Source organism: Empidonax traillii, unplaced genomic scaffold (assembly GCF_003031625.1).
Source record: "Empidonax traillii isolate 1590-97213 ecotype Southwest subspecies unplaced genomic scaffold, ASM303162v1 scaffold2222:size31965, whole genome shotgun sequence".
NCBI lineage: Eukaryota > Metazoa > Chordata > Aves > Passeriformes > Tyrannidae > Empidonax > Empidonax traillii.
The window spans coordinates 1,721-13,864 of NW_020957415.1; the positions used below are offsets into that span (position 1 = coordinate 1,721).

Sequence of the window (12,144 nt, forward strand, 5' to 3'; positions counted from 1 at the left end):
TGAATGTTGGACCAGTGAGAGAAGGGTCTTCAGTGTTTGCTAGAAAATGAAAATAAAAATTGAAAGTCCTTTAGACCAGAGTAGGTGTCTTGTTCATTCTTTAGGTTAAAAGAAGTAAATATATAATTTCTTTTCTAATTTGGAATATCTTTCTCTGCCGAAGATTATTCTTGTGGTGGCCTGCTTTCCTCTTCATCTGGTACATTACAGAGCCCATTTTACCCCGGAAATTATCCAAACAATGCCAACTGTGTGTGGGAAATAGAAGTAAAGAGCAACTTCCGTGTCATGCTTAGATTTGGAGATATTCAGTAAGTAAGAATTTATTACTTGGGAAGATGAATGTATGGGACTGACAACTTGGGCTTACTAAGCAAAGGCCTGTTTGATTTCAAGGATCTTTTTTGAAGATTTTAAGTACATCTGAGATGAGAAATGTGGGTTTTTTTGTTTATTGAGTCAAAAATGTGGCTGGCAACTAATGAGACAGAAATTTCTATCTCAAATATTTGATAGTCAGAAGAGTAAAACATACTCTTCTGCTATAAAAAAGTAAAAACAAACAAACAAACAAACAAAAAACAACAACAAAAAAACCAGAAACAAAACCAAACAAACAAAAAGCAAAAACCCCCCCAAAAAAAACGCTTAATAAAAATTAAACATTTAACTAAATTTTTCATTTTTTCTCCCCAGGATGGAAGGTGGTAGATGCCTCTCTGACTACATAGAAGTCTATGACGGGCCCCTGCACACCTCTCCTCTCCTTGGGAAGTTCTGTTCTGGTTATTATCGCACATACACGTCCTCCTCAAACCTGATGACCGTCCGATTCCACAGCAACTCTCGATACACTTACAGAGGGTTTCAGGCCAACTATTACTCCACTCCAGGAGATGACAGCACAAGTAAGTTCATCTTTAAAGCAGAAGTAAAAATTGCCTCTCAATTATTTGCTAATTTGCTGACTGTTAATCTTGTTATACCAATTTCACCCATTTCGTGTGACTTTAAATTGGATCTGTAGCGTTTTCGTACAGATTCAAGTATACAGTTTGGATTCTGAACTCCTTCTGCCACATCAACTGCTTCTTCAAAAGATATTTTTAATTTAATTCTCAACTTCCAACCTTTTTTGGGGACACTTCAGTGAGCTCATAACGTGTTTTCTTTGCCATCCACTAGCCCTGCTGTGTTTGCCAGACTACATGCACGTAGTTGTGAGCAGATACTTCCTTCAGTCCCACGGCTACTCTGTTTGGAATCTCACCCTGAATGACCCCTTTTGCAAGCCCAACATCTCCTCAGAGTCTGTTGCCTTCGACATTCCCTACACTCACTGTGGCACAGTCAGAGAGGTAGGAATAAATGGTCCAAAAAAATGGGCAAATATTGGGAGGATATAAAAAATTCAAATAGAAGAGTTAGCTTTGAAAACCAGCACAAACTGAAAATTATGCTGGGGTGTGTAGGGACTGGAAGTGTCCTCTCCTTCTCCTGAGGGGTAAGGTTTGTTAGCACTGGTGTTTCCTGCATCTGCTGCCAGGGCATTCCCTCATAGCCTGTTATAGATATTCTGAGGAACAAGTTGTGGGAGAAAGAAAAAATTTGGCATTTTCAAGGTTCCAGGCTAAATGTGAGGGTTAAAAACATCTCAAAGCTTTCATTAAGCATGACTAATCATGTTTAAAGCCAGATTTTAGCTTAAATACGGTACTGGACCTGAACCTCTATGTCTATAATGTTTAAAGCATTGTACAGGTTGTAGTTCAGTTATGTCTGCATTTAATGTGAGTAGTTTTCTAGGCCAACACTGCATATCACGTGGAGATTACAGATTCTTATCTTGAGGACAGAAATTACTGGATTCGAACTTTCCCATGGCAGACTTTCTGGGAAATGATGTTTTTACTGTGCACATTGCTGTAAGGATACAGAAAAGTTTGAAGGTGCAGTAGGGTGCACCATGAATTAATTTTGCCTTTTATTTTATGCATCAAACAGGGAAACAACGACACAATCAGCTACTCCAACGTTATTAAAGGGTCCTCTGCTGATACTGTAATCACAAGAAACAGAAATCTCCACCTGCATGTCAACTGCAAGATGCTCCAGGACACATGGGCACAGACGATGTACGTCGCGGACAACAATTTTGAAGTCAATGAAACTCAGTACAGCAGATACGACGTAAACCTTACGTTTTATGACTCTTCATACTTCTCACGGCCAGTGTACGACTCACCATACTATGTCCATATCAACCAGAATTTGTTCCTTCAAGCCTACCTGCACAGCTCTGATCTAAACCTGATGCTGTTTCTGGACACGTGTGTGGCATCTCCAACTCCCCACAACTCTACGGCAGAAACCTATGACATCATCCGGAATGGGTGAGCTCTTATGCATAACAATTGCAGATAGAACTGCCTCTGAACTCCTGTATCTGTCCCTTTTTCCCCTCCCCTCTCGCATCCTTTGTTCTATCACATGTAAATAAATGACTGCAATGTGTATTCATGAGATGTTTTTTTTTTTTTTCCTTCTTTTCAGGTGTGTTCGAGATTCTACCTATGCTACATATTATTCACCCCGCAGAAACATCCTGAGGTTTAAATTCAAGGCCTTCCAGTTTGTCTGGAGCAATCCAGAGGTTTACCTGCGCTGTGAACTGGTGGTGTGCAGGGCCTCTGACTACTCTTCCAGGTGCTACCAAGGCTGCATTAACAGGTCCAAGAGAGAGGCAACCTCTGACCAAGAAAGCGTGATTGTTGTTGCCGGCCCAATACAGCTTTGGGAACGCGATAATGAGAACAGGAATGAACTTGGATCTAAGTAAAACTGCCTCCTTTGACAGATAGGTCTTTCAGTGCCAAGTGAGTTCTGAAAGAAACTATGCTGCTAGATTACCAGAAGCTCTAGGATGAACATTAGGAATGTGCTTACTGATTCATGCCTGTTAATCCCACTTCGCATCAGTCATTTTCATCTCCATATAAAAAATTGCTATTTCAGCAGTTTTGTGATCTCTAAGCTTTTTGTTTGTTGTTTGCTGTCTTAGTGGTAGAACTGAAATGTTTAAGTTGCAGTTCAAGTTCTATAAACAAGTTCTGTTAATATACATCTGAACCTGGATATATCAGAGTGCAAGAAGTTGGTTAGTTTTTAAATCTGATCCAGAATGCCATTCTTTTTTTTGTTTTGGTGATAACAAGATGAGGGATCAAGTGTAACTGGATTCTCTCATCTTTCTAAGAGCTGAAGTCTTTTGTCATCCAGGAGAACATGAATTCAACTCCTGTTCTGTATCTCATGTTTCTCAAGCATCTTTTGTTTTTGCTGTTGGCCCCTGGCAGTTCATAGAATCCTAAAATGCCCTGAGTGGGAAGGGACCCTCAAGGATCACTGAGTCCAACTCCTGGCCCTGCACAGACACCCCAACAATCCCACCCTGCCCCTGAGAGGAACCTTATCCTGATAAAACCTAAACCAACTTCAGGCCATTCCCTTGCATCCTGTCACTGGTTCACTGGAGAGACCAGTGCCTGTCCCTCTGCTTCCCCTCATGAGGAAGCTGCAGATCAGGATGAGGTCTGACCCCAGCTGCTGTTCTCAGTCTTGCTGGCTTTCTCTTGAAACATAAAGTGAAGAAATTAATTCCATACCAGATCCTGTAAGCCTTGGTAAACACCAACAACTGATCACATTGGTAAAGTAATCTGAGGGACTGAGCAATTTCCTTGATTTGAGTAATTTCATTGACAGTTCGAGATTAACACCCAAGCGTGACAGGCTTTCTATGGTGGTGGCTGAGGTCGTGAAAACAGGTGGGTTTGACAAAAAAACTCAGCACTGAAAGAAGCCAGAAGACCAGGGGAAGTTTGCAGCCCATTAACAACCCTCAGATTTGTTGCCAGTATTAGGTTCTCAAATCTTATCACAGTACCGTGAACCATCAGCTTACTTCTCTCAAGATGGTTATCTTGACTCTGGTAGTGGCCTGGGTTGTAGAGAACACAGATAGCTGGTTCTTGCTCCACAACAGACATGAGTTTGTTTCCCGCCTTTTCAGATGTAAATTAAGCACAAGGGTCCTCCTTTTCCATAGGGTAGTTGTGAGTAAATCACAAATGGTAATGGAGCCCCTCGGTACCTGTGAGAGGTACTCAGTAAATCTCAGTGTGATGCAATGTGTGCCTTTACCCTTCAGACAAGGGACTGCAGGAACTGCCCTGTAATGTTTTCTGTTTCCACTGCAGTCAGTGCTAGCAAGCTCAATATTTGAACTCAAGTTCTACTGTTATACTCTCCCAAGCCTTCTCTTTAATCCTGTTTCCTATCACTTCCAAATTTTTGAGAAGTAGATAAAATTTTGCGTAAAAATTTCGTGGAATAACGAAATGTTTCAAACGTAGAAGGTTTTATGTAGCTAAAAATACCTGGATAATCATGCATGGCTGAAAGACAAAAATTATTCTTCCAATTGCATAAGGATCATCATATATAATGTCTGAATATTTGTGACAAGTTCTTGTTGAGAAAATGAGTTATTTAAGTTATTTTCTATTATGGTCGATTTCCAATATAAATTATGTAATTAAAAAATCAGGAAGATAGTGTTTCTAGGTTGATATTCCTAGGTTGATTCCTGGAAGTGGCTCTGCATTTTGCACTCAAAATTTTGATGTCTTGAAGGACATCATCTCTAATGTGGAGTTTTTCCAAGTGATATGTTGTTTGTATATGGGGTTCTCCTGCAAGAACACAGGGCCATCACAAATCTGAGCTGTGAAAAAAATTCCAGGAAGGTCGTATTTGTGGTCCAGATCTGCTGTGAGATCAGCACTGCATAACAGCTTAGTCTGTACCCTACTGCCTGAGTCAGGCACTTCAGTAAAATTCATACAAATCCTAATTATAATATTACCATGATAGTATAATTATTGGTACAGGGTAACCTAGCACTTCACTGTCAGGCAAAATCAGTTCTGGAAAACAAAAGTCTCATGCCCAGGGGCTTTCTTTGTTTATTTGGTGGTGTTGGTTTTTTGGTGGTTTTTGTGGGGTTTTTTTTGCCCATAAATAATTTCACGTGCGGGCAGTATAGCTTTTTTTTTTTTTTTTTTTTTCAATACCAAAGCTTTGCTTCATGTAGGGCAAAAGTGCCAGTTTTTCAGCTTGCATTTCTGCAGGGAAAAAAGATACCAACCACTAGCAATAAATGAGCATTAGCAGGGTTAATAACGCCTTCCTGGAGTGCAGTACTTCTTGAAAACACAAACTGTTTGAAAATTGCAAGGTGGCAAAAGGGCTGTCACTCCAAGAATACCTGGCACTCACTATCCAAAACGTCCACACATTCATCATCATCCTCGCTATCGCTGCTGTAAATCTCGGTGTCGATATTAGATACGGACTTGAAAGTTTCCCGACTACTTCTTTAATTGCAGTTTCTTATCACTTCCCCAAAGCAACAATTTAAGCTCTCTGACCTCCTCCCTCAGCAACTCGTTCTCTGTAGTCAGTTTATTCACTCTCTCCCAAATCCCTTTCAAAATCCAAAGACGATTTTAGCGCCTCATTTTCCGATTTCAAAACACTATATTCCACACCTGCAATCTTTGCAGGAGCAGGCAAATTTTTTTGCTTCTCGCTGGGCATAAGGTAAACACGCTCCTAAGGCAGCACAAATAGTACCTTTACCCTTCCCTTCTTTACACTTTTTCTCTTCCTGTTTCCCCAAAAAGCAGTAAATTTTGTGGATGGTACGTGCTGGAGTGAGAGATATTGAGAGATCCTCATCTGCTGAGCCCTCAGAGCAGCTTTGCTTTGAAGTCTCCGGAAAGGGCATTTTCATCCTTAGTGCTGGACTGTGTGTGATAAGGCTGTCCTGGGACTGTGGCCAAGGCAGGTTAAAATGAACTTTCAGTGTCTGCTCTCAGGTCTGCTCCACCTGAGTCAACAGACCGTTAGCACCTTCACTGCAACATTTAAGACCTTTGGAAGAAGGGGCAAGAAAATCAGGGGGGCTACAAGGATGCCATGAGGTCATACAGGCAGGACATCAGAAGGGCCAAAGCCAAACTAGAATTTACCCTGGCTGATGCTGCAAAACATAATTAAAAATGTTTCTATAAATTTATTAGCAACAAAAGGAGGGCTGAGGAGAATCTCCTTCCTTTAATGGATGTGAGGGGAAACATGCTGACAAAGGCTGAGGTATTTAATGTATTCTTTGCCTCAGCCTTCAAAGGTAAGACCAGGTGTCCTGTAGTTGCCCACTCTCCTGAGCTGGAAGTCAGGGAGCAGAGTTAAGCCTCAATGATCCAAGGGGAAATGGTCCAAGGGGAGCTGCTGCACCACTTGGACACCCACGAGTCTCTGGGCCTGGATGGGATCCACCCCAGGGTACTCAGGGAGCTGGTGCAAGTGCTCACTGAGCTACTTTCCATCATCCCTCGGCAGTCCTGACTGACTGGGGAGGTCCCACTCGACTGCAAGTGAGCAAATGTGACACTCATCTTTCATAAGGGCTGGAAGGATGATCTGGGGAATTCCAGGCCTGTCAGCCTCACCTTGGTGCCAGGGAAGGTTATGGAGCAGATCATCCCTAGTGCCATCGTGCAGCATATCCAGGACAACCAGGGAATCAGCACTGGTGAGGAACCTCAAATCCTGGGCGCGGTTTTGGGCCCCCAACTGCAAAAATGTCACTGAGGTGCTGGAGTGTGTCCAGAGCTGGGAAAGGGTCTGGAGCAAAAGTCTGATGAAGAGGAACTGAGGGTGCTGAGAACATGTTCAAAATTTCTCAAGGGAAAAACCCTTCTATCAGAGTTCAATGCCTTTGACTTATCATGTGCCACTGTGATAAAAAGTAATTGCATAAAGCCAGAGGGGAAGTTTCTTAGGAAGGGTCTTGGAGGGAAAGAGGGCTAAGAGATAACGTAGATTAAGGATGAAAGTTTAGCCGTTCAGATGTACTTAATATTTATAATTAAACTATGTGGAGTAGCTAATGGTTTCTGATAAATTTCTGTTATCATGCCACTACAACCTACATAATTGCAGCAAAACATCGTCTCTATAATTTTCTCTCTATTAAATACCGGTGAGTGAATAGAAAGTATATCATTGTCCTCATAGTTGTATTTACACTGTCATATTTGCATTAAGGTCTGAGGTTTTCCTCAGCATTCCTTGGCTATGTATGTCTTCTCCAGCTATATATCAAATCTTAAATTTTAGGTTGAATGGTGTAGTCATTGTAGTGTTCTTAGTAAATGCAGATAATGACTGTTAATAACTGACATCTACTCACATTTTTTAACCACTCTTTCCTTAAGTGCTCCACCAAATCTTGGTGGAAAAGGCTTGTGGTAGCATTTATTTCCCTTTCAAGGCTGCTGGTCTTGAGCTCAGTCAAAGGCCACATTATTACTATTCTTAGCTCGAGCTCTTGGTTCAAAGTGACACCAATCTTCCTACAGTGTAAGGGGGCAGCTATGAAGAGAACAATGGAATAAGCCAATGGCTATTGTCTTTTTCTTTTTCAAGGGGTGACTCATGAATGCTTATGACAAGAAAAAATCAATTCATTGTGTTATTGAGTTCACGTGAACCAGGGAACACCAAGGGCAAAGCAGTTGCAGCACAGTGAAATCCTCAAGGAAAGAATATAGGTCATTCAGGGGATGAGATGTATGAGATTCTTACAACAGATAACTTGCAAGCACAATGCAGAGTCTTTTGTGAGTACTTTGAATATGGAATTATGGCACAGCCAGCTCCTGGGGTCTCTCCTTTATACTAATTCTTGGTTATTTATGCAACAGCAAACAAAGAGTGGAGCCCACTGGGCAGACCTTACCACTCCCTCAGCCTACCTGAGGGCATTGCTGCCTTCCAATGCTGAAGAGCAAAACCTACTGCGTGGTATTGGCTCTGCAGAGAGGTGTAGCCCCCTCTGGTTTGGCCTTTGGGAGTTTCCCAGTGTGGAGATTGAGGTATGTTTGCCCTCAATATGCACCCTCGTTGTGAAATCTGTAAGCTGAGTGCATCATTCCAGCAGTAAGTACTTCAGCAAACATCCCCAGAATGGTTTGTGAGAAGTGTAGTGGATGCCTGATCTTGCAGGGGTGAAGGGAAATACTCCACTGCCTCAGTCATTTTCAAAGACTTTGGGAGACCAGTCATAGTAGAAAAGTTATGCACGTCACTTACTTAAATATTTGCTAATTAAAATGTTTGATTTTGACGATTTCTCTTGGCTCGCGGTTAAATGTCAAGACGAAGCTGCCACCGTGCAACATCTGATACAGAAATTTATGTGTGTACAACTGACTTCATTTGCTGGGGCAAAATTTACTAACTCCTTTTCCCTGCCTCCAAATTGTTATGTAGTGCCTGGGGATGGGGAATGGGGGAGAAGAAGGTGAGGTATATTTATGGTTGTCATTGCCCATCCACTCAGTAAATGCCAAGCTCACGTTGCCTCGGATGGCCAGATGTAGAGCACCCCTCCTATCATGAAAAACACACTGGTAGAAATGATCTGCCCAGTTAGGTGGGGGGGAAAAAAAAAAAACCAAACAAAAAAAAAAGGAAGATAAAAGGAAATGGCACATACTTCACATTCGATCTTGCTAAATTTTTGATTCAGAGAAAATAAGACACACAGCTTGGAAAACTGGATTATGTTGCATTGAGTATTAGACTGGAGATAGGATGATTTTTTACAAAATTGATAATTTTTTCTTTGGTGCAGAATTTAATTACTACAACAACACATTTCTAAGTCAAGCTGCTTGATGCTTTCAGATCCTTGATTAGTGCAAGGAAGAAAAGCAATAAAAAGTATTAAGAGGTGTTAAGAATTATGATAGATAAAAACAAAATTCAGTTCTAGATTAAGTGACAAACGAAGGCACACAATTTTCATATGAAAAGCATTTATATGAAAGGCTTGGGGGGCTTGAACGGAGCAAAGTCTAAAACCAGCAAACCTGACTTTTCCAGACTTGAAACACAAATACAGCGAGACACGGTACCAGAGTTACACCACGTGAAGGAATTCTTACTGTATTATCTTTTGAATTTCCTTGAACAACATACAAATAAAAATTTAGCAAAAAATTTTTTTAATCTACTAACATCCCAAGGAAATAGAGTTGATTGTTTTTTGAATTAGCTTAATTCAGCTTTTTCTTTCCATTTCTGTGTTTAGCCAGAAAAAAAAATTGCCTTAAGGTTTGTTTTTTGGGGTTTTCCGTGGTTTGTTTTGGTTTGAGGTTTTGTGTTTGTGGTTTTGTTTGGGTTTTTTGGGGTTTTGTGTTTTGTTTGTTTTTTGTTTGTTTGGAGGGGTTTTGTGTTTGTTTGGTTTGGTTTGGCTTTTTTTGTTTTGTTTTGGTGGTTGATTTTTTGGAGTTTTTTTTGGTGGGATTTTTTTTGTGGTTTGTTTGTTGGTTTTCTTTTTTGGATCACTGTAAAGTTCTGGGAGGTAAATAGGCTGAACAAAAACCCTTGGCAAAGATATCCTATTGTGGCCAGAGAGTTAGCTTCGAATACATTTTCAGGGCATCTGAAGAGATGACTTTCCTTGAGCAATCCCCTTTAGTAACTAGTAGCATCATTTCCTTCCTGTTGGTCTTTCTGGTTTGAAGGCAAGGTCAGGGCATGAAGGGTAACAGATGGAAACACCGAAGAGCTGGAAATCTTGGAACCAAATCGACTTCTCTGTTCACAGCTTCTCTTTCAGTGGCCAGCTGCTACAGCCAGGCGTATTTTGTCTCAGTAAAGCTCAGAAAAGAAACAGGCATAAAAAGAAGATGGAGGATCACTCAACTAAAAGTGCTTCAGAGAACTCAGGGTGATTTGAATAGGGGAGTGTCAAAAGGAAGCCAAAAGCCAGGCTTGAGGATCAGATATAATGCAGATATAAGGAATGCAGCTGCATGGTCATGCATGGCAGGAGCAGATGTGGCCCATAAGAAGCATTTGCTGAAATTGTTCTCACATCCTTTTCCAGAAACCCTTTAAATGCAGGGCTGTCAAAGACCTTTGTTCATTTTGTGACCAAAACGCAGGTGTGTCATGTCGTGAGGGAGATGACTCTGTTCATACTATTGGGTTTTGCTGGATATGAGACCCTACCCAGCCAGGACACCACCCAAATGTTAGTGGTAGGTATGGGTGCTGTACAGATTGATTTCACCTGTGAACAGCTCTTCTGAAGATTTCTGATGCTTTTTGCCACCTCCTTGGACTTACAACCAAACATTTTTCCTGTCGCAGGGACGAAGCAAAGCAGACTAAGAGTAAAAATGGGAGCAGTACTGGGGGCTCCCCTGATGGGGTATTACCTACCTGTGCACAACACAAAATGAACTGGAAAATATCTAAGAATTGAAGTCCTGCAGAGCATTCCTGGGCAGGATCACTGTGAAGACTGATTGTTTATCAATGGAGACAGCAGAGCTTTCTATAGTCTCCAACAGATCTAAGTACCACTAAAAAATGTCAACTGTGACTGAAAAATTCAGTCTTCAGTAGTTTGAAACTGAAATTTTTTTATTGAAATTGCATAGAAAAAGATAACATTTTTTTCTTTAATTCAAGTATAACAGTATGGTTTATTGAACACTTGTTCCAGCAAACAGCTGAGTTCTGATGGCAGATATCATGAGTCAATTGAAGCTGATTTTCTTAGACAAACTTCTTCAGGTTTCTTGTTCCTGATGCCTTTTTATTACAGTAAAACAAATCCAATCCCAGGTATTCTGTCTCAGTGATAGGTGGTCAAGAGCTGAGGCAGTAGTTTCCATTTATTACTGATTTGAGAACATCATTGGATTGCTGATATGCTGCCAGGAATGCATCCTAATAACCTCCTTTATTTGCCGACTTTTATGGTGCTTTATTTTGCAAAATACTTCGTGCTGCTCTGATGTCAGCATGTGGAATAGAAAAGAGAGATAACCTAAGGCACATTATCTACAGAGAATGCTGGCCTTTTAGCAACTGTAAGTCAAAGGTGCCTGTTATCAAGGCATAGGCCCTCATATAAGTTAAAGACCTTTCACTGAATGTGCCAGAAATGTACCAGTCAGCTGAAATTCCTGAGGCCTGGAAAGAAGCCTGTCAGCCAAGTTGGTGTTCAAGAACCATGCCTAGAAGATTTAATTATTGTGAATAAATTTAACCACAGTGCATTTAGTCCTTCTCTATTCTTGAACCTCCTTGATATCATCCATAAATTTTCTGTTCACCGTGTCACAAACCAGAGTTTGGCTCTGTCTTTACTCCACCCCATCATATATTTGTACACACTGATGAGACCTCCCTGAGCCTTCTCTTCTCTTGGCCTCTCCTTGTATGAGGGATGCTCTTTAATCATCTCTCTTAGACTTGCTCCTGTAAGTCCATCCATGTCTTTTGTGCTGGGGAGCCCAGGACTGGAACCTGCACCCCGGGTGTCTCCCCAGTGCTGAGTAGAGGGGAAGAACCACCAGCCCTGACCTTCAGGCAGCACTCCTCTGTTAGGGGCAGCAGCAGGATGCCACTTGGTGACTTTGCTGCAAGGGCACATTGCTGCCTCGTGGCCATTTCATTCACCAGGACCCCCAGGGCCTTCTCTGCGAAACTGCTTTCCAGATGCTTGGGCTCCAGGGTCGGTACAAAGGTCTTATTCTTCAAGAATTTAGAGGCAGGACTGTGACCTCGTAGCCCCTTCCCAACGACAGTGTGTGACCACTCCACTGAGCACATGGTATTGTTTTTGCTTTTGTCAGGAAGTAGAGCTGTGAATAGCAATGTTCATGCTTACATTTCTTCATTAACATCTGAGTACAATCAGTTGTATTTACCATTGTCCTCCAGTTTGTTTGTTCTTCTCAGCAACAGCTTTGACAGCTTCTGATTCTATTTCTGGGGTCATGCCTTTTGTCTTTCTTTCCTCTATTCTAGCACTGTGAAGGTTGGCAGAAAGAGGACTCTTTATCCCCTTTGTCTCTAGACCCAAGCTGTGCTTCTCTGCAGAAGGAAGGTTGGAATACACCAGCAGGAATATTGAGTTATGTCAACTCTTGCATTACGGTCGCAGTTTGTACCACAACCAAAATGAACAGAGAGGCACGGCCTGAAAGGAGA

At 41.5% G+C, this 12,144-nt stretch overlaps 1 protein-coding gene across 1 annotated transcript in view; it reads left to right on the plus strand.

Moving 5' to 3' along the window:
• The window catches only part of LOC114071714 (deleted in malignant brain tumors 1 protein-like), a gene marked incomplete at its 5' end in the record, with an annotated part of 4,658 nt that extends 1,717 nt beyond the window's left edge, over positions 1-2,941 (plus strand). Inside the window, 5 exons of the mRNA XM_027909569.1 lie at positions 160-311; positions 697-908; positions 1,186-1,358; positions 2,005-2,393; positions 2,554-2,941. Of these exons, the coding sequence (XP_027765370.1) occupies positions 160-311; positions 697-908; positions 1,186-1,358; positions 2,005-2,393; positions 2,554-2,839 (1,212 nt within the window). The remainder of the gene's footprint in view (positions 1-159; positions 312-696; positions 909-1,185; positions 1,359-2,004; positions 2,394-2,553) is intronic.
• Between the last annotated feature and the right edge of the window lie 9,203 nt (positions 2,942-12,144).